General features: G+C 45.1%; 1 protein-coding gene across 6 annotated transcripts in view; it reads left to right on the forward strand.

Annotated features, from left to right (window-relative positions):
• Positions 1 to 20,912, forward strand: part of LRCH2 (leucine rich repeats and calponin homology domain containing 2) — a 140,365-nt gene that overhangs the window by 78,250 nt on the left and 41,203 nt on the right. For 4 of the 6 annotated variants that reach the window (XM_083159600.1, XM_083159602.1, XM_083159598.1 and 1 more), the window contains 2 exons: positions 10,721 to 10,765; positions 14,494 to 14,544. In XM_083159600.1, coding sequence (XP_083015726.1) covers positions 10,721 to 10,765; positions 14,494 to 14,544 — 96 coding nt within the window. The remainder of the gene's footprint in view (positions 1 to 10,720; positions 10,766 to 14,493; positions 14,545 to 20,912) is intronic. The other 2 variants (XM_083159599.1, XM_083159603.1) reach the window with 1 other exon arrangement.

The raw sequence follows: 20,912 nt of genomic DNA on the forward strand, positions 1-20,912 counted from the left end.
GTTACGCTCTTTGGATGTTACAAGAGCTTTAAAAGTTTACGTTAATAGGACTCAATCCTTACGCAAGACAGAGGCCCTGTTCGTGCTCTATGATGCAAACAAGAGAGGTTGGCCGGCAACGAAGCAGACATTGGCTCGATGGTTGCGGCTAACTATAAAACAGACTTATGTATCTTCTAATAAGCCAGTTCCATCCTCTGTCAGAGCCCACTCCACGCGTTCGGTAGCAGCCTCTTGGGCGGCTCATCAGGGAGCCTCAGCAGAACAGTTGTGTCGCGCGGCCACTTGGTCCTCTCCACACACCTTTTTAAAATTTTACCATTTTGACACGTTCGCCAGGGCAGATTCTGCTTTTGGGCAACGCGTCATCAGTGCAGCTCAGGTGCGTTCCCTCCCGTAAAAGGGACAGCTTTGGGACGTCCCACTGTCCCAGTGACCACCATTGGCATGAATGAAAAAAGGGGATTTTGGTCCTACCTGTAAAATCCTTTTTTCTGAATCCATGGTGGACACTGGGCGCCCGCCCTCGCACACTGATCTACAGTAATGGGGGTCGGCTTACACCTTCCTGAAACTTATTCTTCCTTTGGGTTGCTGGTTTCTTTCTTATTTCTCTTCCTTTTCCTGTACCTTGCGGGTAAGCTGTTGAACAAACTGAAGCCTGTAGGGGCGTGGAGGAGGAGGAGCCTGGGCTGCACTTGAAGAACTCTATTCTACTTGGTGCCTGTAGCTGAAGCTCCACCCACACCCCACTGTCCCAGTGTCCACCATGGATTCAGAAAAAAGGATTTTACAGGTAGGACCAAAATCCCCTTTTAACATTGAAGCCTATGGCAAAATCGCGGGCATCGCGTCGGTCGCGTCAGGGGCCATGTTAATGCACGCGACCGACGCGATGCCCCCGATTTTGCCTTTGCCGGCAAAATGGACCTGATTTCAAAGGAAATCGGGTCCATCGCATCCATCGTGTACCTTATCTTTAAGGTACACGATGCCCGCGATTGTGGCCGTGCTAGGAAACAAGTACCGTTTATTTTGTTTTTGTTTTTTCGGCTGCAGTTACTCTGCAGTAAAGTACGGTACACACCAGAACAACATGATCGTGCGACTATCATGAAACTATTTCCTTGAAATCGTACGATGGGCACATGATGGATTAAAACGCACGATCTGTGCCCAATCCAATGTAGATGACAGTACAGCAGGTAAAATCTCCAAAGCGACCCAACGACCAGCGAGGACGCACATCGGATAGGAATCTCATTGAAAAATGCACATTTCTCCTCTGTTTACATACAATCAGTTGTTAGACACATTAAAATTGCTGGAATTGAGCCCAAGTCGTTCTGGTGTGTACCCAGCATTACTTTATGTGTGTGCTGTTTTTTTTTTTTTTTTTTTTTTTAAGTCTACACTTTCAGGAGAGAAATGATTCCTTAACGGTAGTGGGATACGGTCATTTGGTCGACAGTCATTAGGTCGACATGGGAAAAGGTCGACAGGTCGTTAGTTCGAAAATGTCTAGGTGGCGGTTTTCACGTTTCTTTGTGCCGGCAGGCGGTAATTCATGCCCTACCATCCACTAGGTTGTGGTGGGAGAATAAAATAGTGTGCCGAGCGCAGCGATGCACCGTGCCTGACGCATAACGAGCGATACGAGGGGATGCGGTGCACTTGAAACTATGTCCATGTCGACTGTGTTAACATTCAGGTAAAAAAGCAGTGAAAAACCCCATGTCGACCTTTTGACTAAGAGGATATGTGCCAGCGCTTGCTGTCTCAGTAATTAGCTACATGGTTTTCTTAATAGAATTTTTTAATACAAAATATATATATAAAATACATACAATTACACATATAAAGAAATGAAATAAAAATTAATGTAAAAATATCTCTTATTGTGTGAATCAATTTTGCTATATCTCTCGCTTTGAGGTGCATGTATCAACAGTCCCGTGTTTGGGGGGGGTGTGATGTAGCTGACATATATATTACCATCCAATGTCTCTGGTCGATTGGTAGCCAGAAGTATTGTGACGATTGTTGTTCTGATTGCCTTATAATTGCAAAGGTTTAAGGGTCCCAGATGAACAGTCCTCCTTTCCTTGGATAAATTAGGGATAGTGCTGTAACCCAAAATGAGTGTCCAAGTGCTTTCTAAGGGGACGTCTCGGGATGATGATAAACCAAGTCACTCAAATAACTGCTGACTGCATCCATCATTTAAAGGAGTGACTGGTAATATATATGTCAGCTGCATCACAGCCCCCCAAACACGGGACTGTTGATACATGCACCTCAAAGCGAGAGATATAGCAAAATTGATTCACACAATATAGTTCGGTAGAATGACCGCACTTGTAAACTGGAGTATCAATGGGGTGCGCATAGAAGGTACAAACAGAAGTCCGTGCCATCAAATGTAGAAGTGTTCTCCCAGCTGGGAATGTGCACTCGCCAACATATCGAAGAGACTTGCTCTGATAAAATTCAAGGTAGTCTTTATTTCTTATGGAGATATCCACAGCTTATGCCAAAATATTAGAGCCCCGATGTTTCGGTTCTACATCTGGACCTTTATCAAGGAGCCTGAAATTTACATAACATAAAGCACATCACTAACATGTGAATGCTTAATGTGTTCTAAGGATAGAGCACAAAACCAAATGAGGGTGACATAAAAAATGAAAGCCATGTACTTACATAGGCAGAAGTAATCAAAAGTATACATCAGTACAACAGTAGCAGATCAGCATGGTTCAGGAACGCCAACCATGTCTGAGAACTGCCCAGGCCCGGACTTATAAACCTGAAACCCGGAAGTCACATGCACGTCGTTTTCCCGCCATTGCGCGGGTATTGCCGTTTTTCCGGAAGTCCGTCACCGGATATCCGGTGTATGACACGCATGCTTAGAGAGCTGGCCGGATGTACAGGTGACACACAGCGGTGACCCGCAGCGTCATACGTATCGCGTAGCCGGAAGTCCGGTCTACCTATCACTATGTTAATGGCACAGCTATTTCTACTCGTATGTAGGCGCATGCGCCTTGTGTGCAATATCAACTTAGCTAGAAAAACTAGAAAATAAAGGGTTGAGAGTGACCTAGTGTTTCAGGTAACGCCGGGGACCTGCTGTTACGACATCCTCAGAGTGTCATTTGTTTACAAATGTACAATCATAAACAATTAAAGGTTTATATAAAGTAAGAGGTCAAAAAGAGATGTATAGAACATTCATAATGCACATATAATGACAATGTACCTCTGAGGATGTCATGCAGGACAATTATACATGGGATGAGCGATAAGAAATTATACATTAACATAACAAAATTTGACATGAAAAAAATTAAATTTAGGAAAAAATGTAAAAATAAGTGAATATATACAAAACAGATTGTCATATATCGGAAGACTTCTGTGTGCACAAAAGGTGAGGGAAACCCTTATAGACCATTTATAGACACACAAAAAGTACACCACCATCCCATGTTTTTTGTGTGTGTCTATAAATGTAAATATATATATATATTTTATTAAAAAATTCTATTAAGAGAACCGTGTAGCTAATTACTGAGACAGCAAGCGCTGACACATATCCTCTTCTTCTTGCTATTAGTATTTTTGGGTTCTTGACAAAACCCTGTTCCAGCTGCTAATAATTGCGCAACTCACACCACTTGTCCTTTTGACTGTTGACATAGACATTGTTGAACTAATGACCTGTCGAACTAACGACCTTTCGACCTAGAACCATGTCAACCTTTTCCCATGCGGACCTAATGACTATCGACCATCATGCTGTAGACCAGGCATGTCCAACGTTGGCCCTCCAGATGTTTTGAAACTACACATCCCAGCATGCTTTGCAATAGTTTTAGCATTCTCGAATAGCAAAACTGTGGCAAAGCATGCTGGGATGTGTAATTTCAAAACATCTGGAGGGCCAACGTTGGACATGCCTGCTGTAGACCAAATGATCCCAACCCACGTTAGTGCAGACAAATTAGCCAAATACTGTAGTTTGCAGCTACACTGATGTTCGCATGCCATGCTTATGCCAGTAATATAGATGTTTTATGATCTACAAAGACACATGTACTCCTACAGCAGTGAAAGCCCAACTAACTGTATAACCAGCTGTATAATTATGGCTGCTCTGCCCTTTCTGTACTGTTCCAACTCTATTACCTGGGTCTTGACATGTAACATTTATCATCAAACTGCTGTACCATGTATCATCAAATATGCTGTGGCATATTGCTTATGTAATTTCTCATAGACCGCAGAACGTCTGGCTGTCTGTACAGTTGTGTTAACAGTAATATTCAGAAAATCACTTTTGCTTTTTAAGGTTTGGCTTTTTGTTTTACCCGATATTCTCTGCAACTGTATCATGTTAGCTTATCGGCAGTGGTAATAGGAATGTCAGCCTCTCGTCAGACTGGCTCTGGGATCCTGACATCGTTTACGATGCTGGCATCAGTATCCTGACTGTTGGCATCCTGTTCGGGTGTGGTATATTTCACCGACAGTCGGGTTTCCGACAGTCATTACTCAGACGTCGGAATCCCGACTGCACAGTGGGGGGGAGCGCAATGAATGCCCCTTGCGGGCTCGCTGAGCTCACCATGCTGCGGGCACTGCAGCGAGCTATTTTATTCTTCCTCTATAGGGGTCGTGGACCCCAACGAGGGAGCAGTCTGGATTCCGATGTCGGAGTAATGACTGTCGGAATCCCGCCTGTCAGGGAGCCGTCCGGCACCCTCCTGTTCCTAAAGGCCCCCTTACACTAGAAAGATATATCTGATGCTGAAATTGGATGCAATTTCCCATGAAATCCCCCTGGACCTTCCCAGGAGTGATTCCAGCCAAATTAGTACTTTTGTGTCATTATTTGCATAATATATATCTCATGCGATTGATCAAGCCTAGGTAAATTGCATGAGATATATCTTATGCAAAAAATGACACCAAAGTACCAATTTGGCTGGAATCACTCCTGGGAAGGTCCAGGGGGAGTTCAAGGGAAATTGCATCCAATTTCAGCATCAGATATATCGTTCTAGTGTAAAGGGGCCTTTAGGAACAGGATGCCAACAATTGTACCAAAATATATATCTGATGTGATGGGTTAGAGCAGGGGTGGGGAACCTTTTTTGTGCCAAGGGCCGTTTGTATGGGAAAAAAAATCCTTCGGGGGCCATATTTAAAAAGTTCTCTTACAAATTGTCCTGCTGCAATCGTCCCACGCTCCCGCGGCTGCCAATGACTAGGACTGACAGTCTCCGGCTGCTGTTGATTAAGAGGAACTACCGACCTATCACGAGAATTCCCCTGTACTTGACTACCGGCAAAGCTGCCAGGTGGGTGGGAGGGCCACCCAGACTGGCTATGGGGGCCGCATATGGCCCCCGGGCCTGAGGTTCCCCACCCCTGGGTTAGAGGGACTGGAAATGTCAGTCAAACCTCCTGCAATATATTGCATGCGCAAAAAGCACTCCATTTTCCATCCAATTCTATATCCGATAAATCACAGGTGCAGTTCAACCAACCTAGAGGCTACTATCTGACTCTCACGGGACCGCACATCGCATTGTATCATATGGAAAACACAAACGATGTGGCACTTTTCAGACGATCTATCGACCCAAATGGTCGAATCTGCTGAAATCATGCAAAATCGTTCTAGTATAAGGGGCCTTAAGATTCCCAGTGGATGTTTAGGGTTGGTCTCCCGGTTAGTTGGGGGTATTAGGTTAGGCACGAACAAGGGACCGCTAGGGTTAGCTACTAAGGGAGAATGGTTAGGGTTAGGCTGCAGGTAGGGTAGGAGGGTTATCATACTTGCCTAAAAGCTGTCCGTATCCTGGCCATAGAGATGCCGGTACTTGTTTCTTAGCACGGCGCCCATCGCATCGTATACCATAAGCCATGCGATGTTACGCGATGGCAGCCGATGTTATACAATTTTAAATCGTATAACATCGCATTGTATGCTATATACAATGGTATACGATTTAAAATTGTATAACCACCCAAATGCGTGTTTTCAATGTTAAATGAGCCCCCTATAAGATTAATTGTATAAGCACCGTAATGGGTGCTTACAATGTTAAAAGCACCCCCACTATCAACGCCAACCCGAAGCGTGGTGGGCACAGCGGTACGCGTCCTCCGACCTTTTCATACCCGCACCATCGAGGGAGCCACCAAGCCCGAAGCGTGGCGAGCGGACGCAAATTACATGTAAAGTAATACGCGTCCCCTCGCCGTGCTTCGGGCTCGGTGGCTCCCTCGATGGTGCGGGTATGAAAAGGTCGGAGGACGCGTACCGCTGCGCTCGCGGGCTCGTTGCCCTCACCATGCTTCGGGATGGCGTTGTTAGTGGGGGTGCTTTTAACATTGTAGGGGTGCATTTAACATTATACAATTAAGAATCGTATAGGGGCGGCCATTTAACATTGAAAAAACCCATTACGGTGCTTTTACAATTTAAAATCGCATCGCATGTGGGTATATGGCATGCAATGCGATACAATGCATAGAATGCCATACGACTGAATATCGTGGGTGCCGTGCTAGGAAACAAGTACCGAGATGCCACTACTGATCTTCTGACTGCCAGCGTCCCGCTACCATCCCTCTGCAACAGAGTTCACACTGACCTAACGTGCTGCATGAGAACCTCTGCCTACTTCTATCCTGCTGTCTCTGATGCTCTGTATTCACAAGCTACTGGGCGAAAACATGTTGCACTACAGGTGGGGCTGGTATAATATGCAAGGAGATTTAGATTTGGGTGGTTTAGATATTTTTAATATGTAGGGCACATGTCTTCAACCTGTGGCCCTCCAGATGTTGCAGAACTACATGTCCCAGCATGCCCTGACAGTTTTGGCATGCTCTCATAGGAAAAAACGGGGCAATGCATGCTGGGACATGTAGTTTCACAACATCTGGAGGGCCACAGGTTGAAGACCCATGATGTAGGGTATATACTGGCTGCTTTTTGCATGTAGCACACAGATGTTGGATCATTTTATTTTTGCACTGCAGTTTAGATTTCCGTTAAAACACACAAAAGGGGAAAGGTTGTTTAGCCTGTGTTTTTCATTATTTAAAGTAAAGTTTAAATAAATAAAAAAAAGAATGTGCTTTTGAGCAGAAGATTTTACAAACTTCTAAACGCTGTCCTCTAAACCTAGGTACACTCTATACTATATGTACAATGTTTGTTCCAATTTGCTAGTAATCAGGTACTGGGGGGGGGGGGGGGCAGATTTATTAAGCTCGGTAAGGTGATAAAGTGTCTGGTTTTTATCACCGGCCAATCAGCTCCTGACGGGTTTCAGTTTGAATTTGCAAAGGCCTAGAACTGCATTTTATTGTGTACAGTTTATTTGGTTGACCTGATTTGCACTGTATTTGCTAGATAGTATAGTTTATTGCACCATATTTTATAGAAACACAATTTGATCATTTGTGTGAATTTATAGGTTCATTTTTAACCTCTCCTTAGGAGTTGCAGCTCCAGTAATAAAATCACCAGAAAATGCAATTAAGTCTTTAATAGTTCTCTATTGTCTTGTTTTATAAGGATCTACTGGGAACTCGCCAACTGTTTTAAGGTGTCCTGCACATTATTTTGTGGAAAATAATATAAACTAGCTGATATGCTTAGTTTTAACCTGCAAAGGTTTTCTGGCCAGAACATTTGACCCGTTTTCACCCCCTCAGGAGTCATAGAAACATAGAATTTGACGGCAGATAAGAACCACTTGGCCCATCAAGTCTGCCCCTTTTTTAAACCTGTTACCTCAAACCATATTTGATCCTTATTTTTTTGTAAGGATATCAATATGCCTATCCCAAGCATGTTTAAATTGTACTACTGTATTTGCGTCTACCACCTCTGTTGGGAGGCTATTACACTTATCTACTACTCTTTCTGTGAAGTAATTCTTCCTCACATTTCCCCTGAATCTTCCTCCCTCTAGTTTCAGTGCATGTCCTCGTGTTCTGTTGCTCCTTCCTGTGAATAATGTCTCCCACCTGTACCTTGTTAAAACCCTTGATATATTTGAAAGTTTCTATCATGACCCCCCTTTCCCTTCTCTGCTCTAAAGTATACATATAAGATCTTTTAGTCTTTCCTGGTACGTTTTGTGATGTAGGCCATGCACCATTTTAGTTGCCCTTCTTTGTACAGTCTCTAATGTATTTATATCCTTCTGGAGATATGGCCTCCAGAACTGAACACAATACTCTAGGTGAGGTCGTACCAATGACCTATACAGTGGCATTATTACTTCTTTCTACTGCTGATACCTCTCCCTATGCAACCAAGCATCTGACTTGCCTTCTTCATTGCTTTGTTACATTGAGTCTAATTTTTAAATCCCTGCTTAGTGGATGGCTACAAATATCTGTCACAGTTTCCAGCCCACCCAACAGGTCACATGTTCCAGCTCACACAGCTGGTGCACCAATTCACATTTTTACAATGGTTATGCATTGTAAATGGCAGGCGGAAGTTTTGCAACTTAACTCCAAAATAAAGCAACCAATTACAAAAGAGCTTCAATGGAAGGTCTGTACACGCATGACTAACCCTGCAGCCGCCAATATCAGCAAGTGCATACATACTTGCCGATGCTAGCAACAAACAACAAAATGGCCCTTGTTAACAATCTGTACTGTTGTCTATACATGCACTAATAGTGTGTACACACGGGGCGATATGGCTTCCGATGTTGCTGATATAGTGAACATCGGAAGCCATATTGCATGCAGATCACATGCTTTTTTAGGGCTTGCGAGCCCGATGCGCTGCCGATGCGCGCTCCCCTGTGAGTGAAAATCGTCAGTCAGATAGAGAGGGCAGGCAAGACTATATAGTGCAGATCTGCACTATATAGTCTAAATTGTGCCACTGACTGCATGCCGTGCGATGCGAGTCCCGATGCGATTTTATCACATCGGGACTCGCATAGCATGGCATCTCGACCATGTGTACACACCATTAGAGCACACAGAACTTCAAGTCAGGTGGTCATTTTGTAACTTCAGGGGTGTTCGCACGGTGCGATTTTGCTTGTGATTCAATCGGGATCCAATCGAACAGCAAGCAAAATGCATTTGACTGGACAGTCTTGACTGGACAGTCTATTTTTTTTGTTTGATTTTGTTGCCAAGGGACCACGCTTTCGGATCGAATCAGCATCGAATGCTGCTGAAAACTGTTAGATGTCCATTCAATTAGATTGTGCTTATGTAAGCAACAATCGAATAGCAAGATAGACCATTCAAATTGTGTGTACGGGATCTAGAATGTCGTAATTCGAATATATTGTTACTAAAGATGTATATAGTACATACCAGGTTTTTCTTCTAGTGCTCAGCGATTTTGTTATTCTACCCTGTTGTACCACTCTGCGTCAGTTTTGTTTCCTAGTGCCCAATGGTGAAATTACCTTCAATCTGTTTTTCTGCCACCAGATGGCATTTTGGTGGAGTTATGCCACCCATGTCTGTGCCTTTGTGATGAAGAGAACAAGTCAGTTACTTGAATTTTTTTCTGTTACTCAGCTAATGAAAAAATGATACAAATCTACCTCATTAACAGAGAAGTGGGGTCATAGCCTTTTGCTGCAGCTTTGCCAAAAAGGCCTTCTCATTGTGCTAGATTCCAAGTGACTCAGCATTTTTTTACTGGAAAATCTGTGGTAACTCACTCAGACGACAAACTGCTTCACATTGATTAATTTGCTGTGCGACACATGTATATCTGCTTGTGACTGATATTTCCATACAGGGGAAATATTGTCACTCACCTGTTCAGTTCTGCCGTTACCGACAGCATTGAAGGCTGTCAGATCCTAATCTGTTTTATCGGAAACTGCCGCGGATTGTCCAATGACGCAGCAGCTTTTTGTCAGGCCAAGTTCCATACACCAATATATGTTTCACATTACGACTAATATTAATATTCATGCAAAGAAGATGGGACCTGGCAGCTCATTCATGCCAGGTGTCTCGTGCCACTTGTTATACTGCTGCTAGGCGTATAAGGACACATCTGTATATATCAAAGTGAAATATATAGATATAGTCACCTCCCCCAACCTATCATCCATCCTAAAGTCATTGGCACCCTAAAGGCCCATACACACTGGGCGACTCCCGCGTCATTGCCGTTAAAGCCTTTCACCTGCTGGTAATACCAGCAGATGAGCGGCTTTGAAGATGGCTTTGCATAGTTCTGTATAGTACAGCGTCGGGCAGGGGGAAATTGGCTCAGTGTGTATGCACTGAGCGGCTCCCCCCCCCCCCCCCCCCCCCGCCACCCTACCTCCCCCCCCCCTGTAGCTGAACGCGATCATCGCTGTCCATACACGCTGGGCATAGTCGCCCAGTGTGTATGGACCTTTAGATTTATTCCACTTGAAACACTAAAGTTTTTATATATATATATATTTTTTAGTTGCCTGCGAGCGTTTGGGCTACCCGCTGAAATACATACTAGTCAGGGACTCTCCTTTCCTAGGGCTACCACGCTGATGTTCTTCCCAATCACCGCTCCATGTACTGGAAGCTGCTTCCATGTAAAGTTTCCATAAATAAGCTCACTAAATGTGCATAATTCACTAGAAGAAAACATTTTCTTTAACCTTCATATGACATTTCTTTCATCGCTATTTGTTTATTTTTACAGAACAAATCTTCTCGGAAGTGCTCAACCGGAAATGAAAATGATGAGGTGAGACACTCGGAAAGGTCTTCTGTATTTGTCAAAGTGCTAGGAGCTTTACACCTAGTCCAGATCATATGTACAGCTAGGTTACTAAGGTTACGTCCGTTACCATTGCTAACCCACATGACTTGTTGATTCTCTGTAATTATGAGTTTGACATAGTAATGACATGGGCGCGTATCCTGTGGCAGGAATAAAAATGAAGGTTGAAGCTGTCCTCCTCTTAAGCTGGGTGACTGGTGTGGCGTTCTTGAGACACCCAGTACAGTGTAACGTTATACAGCGCCTGAGTAGTGTGATCCATTGTACAACAGCACTTCATATACAGGATTGATGTTGGGGAACCGTGCAGCACATCAGATCAGAAAATGGGACCGCTTGATTCATCAGTCTATGAATTGGGTGTACACAATACACAATAGTCATTGCATTCTAAGGCATAGGGCAAGCCATGGTCAACCTATTCTTCAGCTACTACTTTTCCCAGCATGCCCTTACAGTTTGCTTTAGGGTTTGATAAAATTGTGGCAGGACTTGCTGGGCTGAGACCCACAAGTTGGCCAGGCTCATTATAGTGTTTACCCAGCTTTAGTCTGAGCAGAGGTCTATCAAGCTTAGGTCTCTTACCTCAAACAAAACAGATGAGGTTAAAAAAAAAATAACAAAAACATTGGCAGCCGCCACTTTTTCCCAGATCCCCAACCAGCCTGGTTTGGCTTTCACTAGAACAGGGAAGACCACAAGCATATGCTGTCAATGTTCTAGTGAAAGCCAACTTTCCCATTGGGCTGGGACACACACACAATCAGGCCTTGTCCGATTAATTTGTGCACCTGCATTCTTTCTCTTTGTATGTAATTACCCCACCTCTCAGTACAGTCAGGGTAAGTGCCAGGCCAGCAGCCAGTAGTTTGTGGCTCTTTACTCCATAGGTGCCAGAGGCCCTCTACTGACCACCCTGGACATCTGACTCTTTGGGCGGTGAGGTGCTGGTGTACCTGTGGCTGCATGAGTTTATTTGTACCATGTTGAATGTTACTTCAATACAGGTAGAACACTCATGATCTGGCACCCTGGGTTCCAGCAGTGTGACAAATTACCTGTTTTGCCAGATTATCCGTGCTGTCCCTGCATTGCATCTGGCCCCCTGCACCGCACCTGGTCGTCACGTCTCCCCCTTTTAATCACAAAACATTTCAATTAACTAAAATATCGGGTAGTAACGTGCACAGAAAATCATTACACAGGTGGCCAGTGCTATTTTACAAGCTGCTCGTCTATGGCTAAATTAGCACATAAGGTAGGATAATAGCCGATGGTCTTGGACAATCAACATGTAATCTCACTTGGACAGAACGGATTAGTTCGCCAGGAGGATTGCTGTGATGCACACAAGGAGAGTGAGGTATGCATGAATCCGTGTAAGGAATGGCAAATGCATATTGTAGTTGCAATGGGACACATTGCTCATTACGCAATTTGATACGGCTGTTACCTAATTTTCTCCCTTTGTTATTGCGCAGTCACTGGCCACGTCAATTTATTAACCATGTACAGTACGTCTCCCGGGTTCAGAATCCCTGTTAGAGACATACATAAAAAGACCCATTCAAGCTGAAATGACAGCATACGAGACCAAAGCAACTGATTATCATGATCGACCTCATTGCAATCACCGACTGAAAATGTTTTCTGATGAACCCCGTGCCAGCTTGCAGCCACCATCTGCCCACACTGATTGGGCCCTGCAGCACTTGCCCAACCGTATAAAATTTGGACACAGGTGTTGGCAAACTAGACATTACTCAGTTTAGGAAGTAGAATAGGAGTATATACAGCCTTAAAGGCAAAGCAAGTGTTAAACTCTATGCAGGGAATTCTATATACTTTAATAAGAGGCGATCGCCGCTCCTCACCTCTATTGGGGAATTGAAGTTCCGTCATGACAGTTGGTAACTAACTTTACATAAATGGGATGATACAATTTTCATAAGCACCACATCCTATCAACATTTGATGAACCAGTCCGATATCTGGTTCCCAGTGAGTGACTAGGCTGTACGCTTATGAATATTACATCTGTTTTCCCCACTGTTGATGGGTTTGTTTGACTGTAATAGAGGATATTAAGAAATAAAAAAAAGGGGTGCTGCGCTGTATTCGTAGAAGTTTTAATTTAGTTTTTAGTTTAAGGACTGCATTTAAGGATTTGTTATGTTTAAGTCTGATTGTTTTATCCTATTTTTTATTTTATGCCCCGTATCTTTTTTCATGTTAATTTCCTAGGAACTTGAATTAGTCATCAGGTGATGTCACCTATACTGGAAAATTGTATTCTGTGTTTTTAGTTTCACCCACAAATTGAATCCCTGCATTGTGTGTAGTGAGACTTTATATAAACAGTATTTCACGTCTTCTCTTTGATGGGACATGATTATATGCCCTTTATAGCTGTGGGCTAACTTTGCGGTAGAAGATGTGTTCATAAACTTGGTTCGATAATCATTGTAGCAATTACAAATGACTATAAGATTATGTATAAAGCAATGTATCCGTTGTGCTTGTTCCTATTACTTGCTAAGGATATGTGCACATAAATGGCATGGTTAAAGAGTAATGTCAGCTGAAATGTATTTTCCAGTCCCCACAAGTAATTTTCTTGCCAACTAGAACAGTTATGAATTCTAAGAGCCCTTACAGTTCTGGAGAACTTTCCCACTACCAATGCTCAAGCCTACTTGACGTACAATGCTAAAGGCCCCCATACGTCAAAATGACCTGCATACGACCTGTACGATCCGCTTACTCCTGCAATGAGAGCCGACTGATCACACGTGCAATGCAATCTGTGGGACGACCTCATAATGCACGGTCCCGCACATCGTGCACGCGATCTGTCACGCAGCCCTTCAACATTGTGCAGATCTCTCAGGTGTATGGCTAGATTAAAACATGGCTCTGTACAATTATCACCAATGTAAGAGTCATTGGGTCAGCCCTTGAGTGGTGAGATTTTCTGGGGCAGTACAAGCCTACCAGGGAAGGTTTGTTCTGCCCCAGAAATACCCACCACAGAACTTAGAGGTAGCCACTCTGTCGCGCCCTCCCCCTGTTGCTCACCGCCATCCAGTCCCGACACTTCCCACCGGGGTTCCCCTGCCGCTGCTGCCATTCACAGCAGTGACCAGACTGCAAACTTGGTGATTTTCGAGTGGGACTTCCCTGTGTGGGGCCCTGCTACCTGCCCACTGCTGCGAATGGTGGGGGCAGCGGCAGGCAAACCCAAGCATACGACCGCCGGAGTGAGGAGTCGGACTGGCCAGAGGGAGCACCTGTGGGGAAGCGACAGGGGGGGGGGGTGCACTAGTGGTGCGCAGCTGGAGGCACCACTGGCGCACACCTATTAATCAGTGGCATGCTGGGTTTGAAAAATGATAGATACAGCTGCTGCTTTATTACCTTCCACTTTATCAATTCACCAGGCTTAATACATCTGCCCCATGGTTCTTCTAGAACATGGTTCTGCTGTTGTGGTTAATGTAGATTTAATATTACGTGTTATCTGGAGTTGCTCTTTAAGATGTTTCTTTGTAAATGTTAATGTAATTGGCCACTTGCATGTAGCTACCGTAATAGGGCTTAAGGTTTACAATGTCCTATGAGCTCTATACATAAGGTGTTTGTAAATTTTACTATATTTTGGTAACTGTGTTTTTGTCTAATTTCATTTTTAGCAAAACAGTGATAGTGCAAATGTGTCACCCTCATCTCCTGTGTCATCTGAGGTACATCTTGTGTTTTTTATTTTGCTTTTATTTCTGTTTAATGTATGATATGATCCATAGTTTATTTTCATTTTCAAAACTTTAAGCATTTAGGAATAGATTGTAAGGTAATTAGTGGTAGTCTTTTCAAAATGAATGAAGCCACTGCATGAGACCGGTTACTTGTTTATGGCAAATACATTCGATCAATTGCATCTATTCATCTCATAAGGTGGCCATACACTACCGCGAGGTATCGCTGCAGTGTATGGCCATCCGATCCCCCTGCAAGCCAATCGCATTCAGTCCTTTTAACGTGCTGTGTAGCCAAATCGATGTAGTATACGCGGAGCTTTATTTTCTTGAAACCGGCATGTTGTAATAAGGCAGCATGATAAAGTTCAAGGTAGCGCCACTGGCAGACAGCGGATGAACGCTGCAGTAAATAAACTAATACTAAACACAGTGGTTCCCAAAATCTGTGGTCAATGCACACTAGCATTCCAGGTATTAAGGCTACCCTTAATTGAGGACATATGAATTAGTATCTCTGTCATTTTGAATTACCCATTTGTGTTGGGTAACTATATAATCTGGACATAATCTGGACATTTTCTAAAGCTTCTAAAAGGTTATGTTGCCCATAGCGGTTTCTATCTATAATTTTGTAGGATCCAATGAGAAATGGATTGGCAGAATCTGGTTGCTATAGGCAACATCACCTCTTCATTTTTAGAAGCTTTAGTAAATTTACCGCTAAGGGCAGTATTCAATGTTCCCGATTCACCATTTTTTTCCCCGGCGAATCGGGCTGTTTTCACACTCTGCGGTGAATCTTTTCACTGAAAATCTGCCTCACCCTATTCAATGTTCACTGTTTCCCGAAGGCGAACAGTGAATGTCGGCCAGTTCTCCGTTTCATGCTCGCTGCAATTCGCTGGTGTATTTTAACGGGGTTTTCACTGGGATTCACCAAGAGTGTATGCAATGCTAGGATAGAGAACTGCTTTCAGCATGATTTTCGCCATGATCATCGTTTTGCATTCAACATCTTTTCAAGGTGAACTGAAAAGTGATCTTTTAAAATAAGTGTTTATTTCTCTTTCAATGGTCCTGGTGACACAGCTCAACACTGGGATGTAGGAGGGTCCGAAGGAGCCAGGCACCTATCCTAAAGTTTTAGAGGGTAGGCTCCTCCCCTACTGCATCCCTGGACTCTTCAGTTCGTGTTAGGTGCCCACTGGAGTGGGTGCTATTCTAAAGGGCTGCAGGAGCAGCCGAAGAATTAGAGTAGTTAGGGGATTTTTATTATTTTATTAACTTTTACCCTAGCTAGGTAGGCACAGTGTGAGGATTCTCATAGTGAATCCTCACACTGCTTGCGCAGCAGGAGCTGACAGAAGCGCGTCCTGTCAGCTCACTGTGCACAGGGGAGACACTGTCTGGTCTCCCTGTGCAGCGCTTATAGCCTTTTCTAAAAGGCTGCCTGGGCTCCGGAGTACCCTGAAACCGGCTCCACGTTTAGGTGGGGATCATGGGGGACAGGCGCTCCGTGATGGCGGCGGCCATTTTATGCGGAGCTTACACGCTGAGCTCCTAGATGAGAGGACAGCAGCGTTGTGATAGGCATGTTCCAAGTGATCCCCATTTGAGGGGGAGACACTGGAACTAGGAAATCCTACCTAAGGAGCGGCTTGCTGGGGGTGGTTGGCGCCAAAAGGTCACGGACCCCGCAGCAGCAGGGACCTGTGGTCTCTTCCTTCACTCTGACTTTGGCGCCTTTCAGAACGCTTGCAGCGGAGCTGAGCTGGCTTACTGATCCTGGCAGAGTGACTTGGATTTCCTGGGCATCGCTTCCCCGCAGTTGAAACCAACAGACAGATAAGTGACTGGGTGCATTGCTCTGTATAAACGCTTGTACATTGTTTGCACTGTGTATACTATAGATATACATTTATCACTTGCATCATGTCTGAGCATCAGGCTGTGGTTTTGGGGGAGGGAGCCCTTAATGCACTGAGCGCGTGCAATGTTTGCACACAAAAGTTTGTCCCTGAGCAGATGGCCAAGGGGGGCTTATGTATTACTTGCGCTGATGTGAGACCCATGGGCAGTGATCCCCATAGGGCAGAGCATATGGAACCTGCGTGGGCCAGGGCCCTAGGCAGGTCAGTAAACGCTTTGGTGCAGCTTTTGGACAGGCAGAGTGATGGGCTGGTAGAATCACAGAGACCTATGCCATCATCTCAGCAGTCGTCTGGCTCCTTGCCTCTTACCCAGGCAGATCCTGCACTTATCCAGGTGATGCAGGATACTGCAAAAGGGATTAACAGGTTCAGTGAAATGCTGGACAAAATGGATGATGTGGCAGGGACTCCTAGAAGGTCTTATGCTTTAACTACTGTGGTAGATGAAGAGGAAGGAGAGTATACTGACATCCCCTGGGATCAGGGTGATGATTTGGAAGAGAACTCTGCTGCTGGTATAGAGGATCTCATTGTAGCTGTGAAGCAGGCTTTAAAGCTGACTGTGGAGGATAAGACTCCTGTTAAAGGTGTTTTTAAGCGACAGCGGAAGGAGGCTGTTACTTTTCCTTCAGATGAGGGGTTACAGGAATTGTTAGAAGGGGCTTGGAAAACTCCTGATAAGAGGCTTCAGATGCCAAAACGATTCCTTAATCTGTACCCCATGCCAGAGTCTCATGCGGAGCTCTGGGAAAGGGTCCCAGTTGTGGACGCTTCAGTGGCACGTTTGTCCAAGGCTACTGTATTACCAGTACAAGGCGGTGCAGCTTTTAAAGATTCTGTGAATAAAAAGCTGGAGGGCAACCTCAAGGCTATCTTTGAAGGGGTGGGGTTTACCTTACGACCCCTTATTGCTTCAGCCTGGGTTTCTAAGGCCATGATAGAGTGGGCTGGTGAATTATGCACCATGCTGCAGGCTGACCCGGGTGCATTACTGCTTGCAGAAAAGATTAAGGCAGCAGCAGAATATGCAGTTGAAGCAGAGGAGGAAGCTATTAAAATGGCAACCAGAGTGTCCACAGTCTCCATTAATGCCAGGAGAGTGCTTTGGCTTAAAGCCTGGGAAGCAGACAATGAGTCCAAGAAGGCTCTGGAAACATTAGCCTTTAAAGGAAAGGTACTCTTTGGTACCGAATTAGAGGAGATTATAAAACAGGCCACGGGTGGCAAAAGTACATTCCTGCCGGCCTCCTCAGCAAAGCAGACGTCCAGATTTTCTGCTTTTAAGCCGTCCTTTCGGCCCTCCCCTAGAGGTGGTGCGTCCTTTCGAGGACAGTCTTTCAGGGGAAGGTTTCAGCCCTCTAGAGGCAAGACACAAAAGTCAAAATTTGGCTCTTTTCACAAGAAGCCTGCCAATAAAGGAGAGGATAAACCCTCTGCATGACTGTCAGGGGCTTTGCCCGACAGTGACAAAAGTGGGCGGGCGTCTCACACTCTTCAGGGACGCTTGGGCTTCTCTAGACCAGGATGCCTGGGTGCTAGACATCATAACACAGGGTTACAAAATCCCTTTCAGAGGGCCACCTCCGAAGAGGTTCATTCCCACATCCTTACCAAAGGAGGCACGGCTGCGTACAGCTCTTGTGAGAGCAGCGCACTCCCTTTTGAAAAAAGGGGTGGTGACACTAGTCCCCAAGACAAAGTGGAAGAAAGGCTTTTACTCCACGCTGTTCCTGGTGCCCAAACCAGACGGGTCTTTCAGACCAATACTAAATTTGAAGTCTCTAAATGTTCATTTATGGGTAGACCATTTCAAAATGGAGTCTCTACGGTCAGTACTCCTGAGTCTGGACCAGGGAGAATTTTTGGCGTCCATGGATGTCCAGGACGCATATTTGCACGTTCCTATACACCCGGAGCATCAGACCTTGTTGAGGTTTGCCATAGGAGACCTGCATTTACAATTCCGGGCGTTACCCTTTGGGCTAGCAACCGCGCCAAGGGTATTCACAAAGATAATGTCAGTAATGGCGGCGGTGCTGAGGCTCAGGGGAATCACAGTAATACCCTATTTGGACGATCTCCTGTTCAAAGCAGAATCAGCAGCCATGCTGCAGAGTCACTTGGCAGAGGCCATCAGTTTTTTGCAGGCTCACGGCTGGATTTTAAATTTGCAAAAATCTCAGTTGGTACCGTCACAAAGGCTCCAATTCTTGGGAGTCATACTGGACACCCATCTTCATCGGGTATTCCTCCCGGAGGTAAAGGCCAGGGATCTGGTCACCCTAGTCCAGGAGATTCTCAGGGCTCAGAGCATTTTAGTATGGAGGTGCCTCAAGCTCCTGGGGAAGATGGTGGCGTCATTCGAGACGCTTCAATTTGCCAGGTTCCACTCTCGGAGGTTCCAATGGAACATTTTGTCAGCTTGGTCAGGAAACACTTTGACCATGAAATCCGAGATGATAGTGCTGTCTTCGGACACCCGAGAATCCTTGAAATGGTGGACAGAAGTAGATTCCCTTCAGTGGGGTCGGTCATTACAGACCTGGGACTGGTTGATAGTAACTACCGACGCCAGTCTCAGGGGCTGGGGGGCAATAGTCCTGGATCTCAGGCTTCAGGGCCTGTGGACGGCAGAGGAATCAGCGTTACCAATCAACATCTTGGAGCTGAGAGCTGTCTGGAAAGTCATTTCCTTGGCGGGAGACAGGTTACAGAACCTCCCTTTGAGGATTCAGACCGACAATGCCACAGCTGTGGCGTATCTGAATCACCAGGGAGGTACACGCAGCAGATTGGCCATGTGGGAGGTATCCAGAATCTTCCTATGGGCGGAACAGAATGTTCCAGCTGTATCGGCTATATTCATCCCAAGAATAGAGAATATAGAAGCCGACTTCCTGAGCAGGGAGGAGCTCAAGGAAGGGGAATGGAGCTTACACCCTCAGGTGTTTCACCAAATCACTTCGATGTGGGGAACTCCGGATGTGGACCTGATGGCATCCAGGATCAACCGTCAAGTGCCCAGGTTCTATGCCAGAACAAGGGATCCACTAGCGGAGGCAGTGGATGCCATGACTATTCACTGGCAGGGAGATCTCCTTTATGCATTCCCACCAGTACCAATGTTACCGAGACTTCTGAAGAAAATACAGGGGCAGAAGGTTCCAGTGATCTTAGTGGCCCCGGATTGGCCAAGGAGATCCTGGTACTCGAGGCTTCAGAGGTTGTCTGTGGACTCATGGCGTCTACCTCTGAGACTAGACCTTCTAAGACAAGGCCCATTCAACCACCTGGATTCAGATCGATTGATTTTGACGGCCTGGCTATTGAAACCACCATTTTGAAAAGAAAAGGGTTTTCTGAGGCAGTAGTACAGACTATGATAAAAGCCAGAAAAGCTGTATCTTCGGCAAATTATTATAGAGTCTGGAAGACTTACATTCGATGGTGTGAGAGAAGAAAGGCTCATACATCTCATTTTAAGCTATCAAGAATGATGGAATTCTTACAAGATGGTTTTTCATCGGGCCTAAGCCTTCAGTCACTGAAGGTGCAGATTTCGGCCTTGTCCATATATTTCCAGAAAAAGATAGCCATTTTGCCGGAAATTCAAACCTTTTTACAAGGAGTATCCAGGTTGAAACCTCCATACAAGCAACCAGTAGCACCTTGGGATTTATCACTGGTTTTGGAATGCCTTCAAAAGGCACCTTTTGAACCTTTAAGGTCGGCTGACTTTAAGTTTCTCACGTGGAAGCTAGTGTTTTTGTTAGCAGTAGCATCTGCTAAAAGAGTTTCAGAATTGGGAGCTTTGTCATGTAAATCTCCCTTCTTAATTTTTCATGATGACAGGGCTGTTTTAAGAACAGTGCCTCAGTTTTTACCGAAGGTGGTATCTACCTTCCATTTAAATCAGGAGATAGTTCTACCTGTGTTTCAACCCCCAGAGGGTTCTAAGAAAAGGGACAAGTTGAGAACTTTGGATGTTGTGCGTGCCTTACGCATATATGTGGACAGAGTGAAGAGTGTCAGGAAGACTGACACATTGTTGGTATTGTATGACGTACACAAAATTGGTTGGCCTGCATCTAAGCAGACTATTGCTAGGTGGTTGCGGTCTATGATAGCCTTTGCATACACCAAAGTGGGTAGACCAGTACCGGCCAAAATAAATGCGCATACCACCAGGTCAGTTGCCACCTCTTGGGCGGTTCGACATGGGGCCACAGCTGAGCAGGTTTGCAGAGCTGCCACTTGGTCATCTGTTCACACATTTGCCAAATTCTATAGATTCCATGAGTTCGCGTCGGAGGACGCATCATTCGGGCGAGCAGTGCTGAGAGCTGCAGACCTGAGCGTACCCTCCCAAAGGACCGGCTCTGGAACGTCCCAGTGTTGAGCTGTGTCACCAGGACCATTGAA

The sequence above is a fragment of the Crinia signifera genome, chromosome 9 (assembly GCF_055691185.1).
Source record: "Crinia signifera chromosome 9, ASM5569118v1, whole genome shotgun sequence".
NCBI classification, from domain to species: Eukaryota; Metazoa; Chordata; class Amphibia; order Anura; family Myobatrachidae; genus Crinia; species Crinia signifera.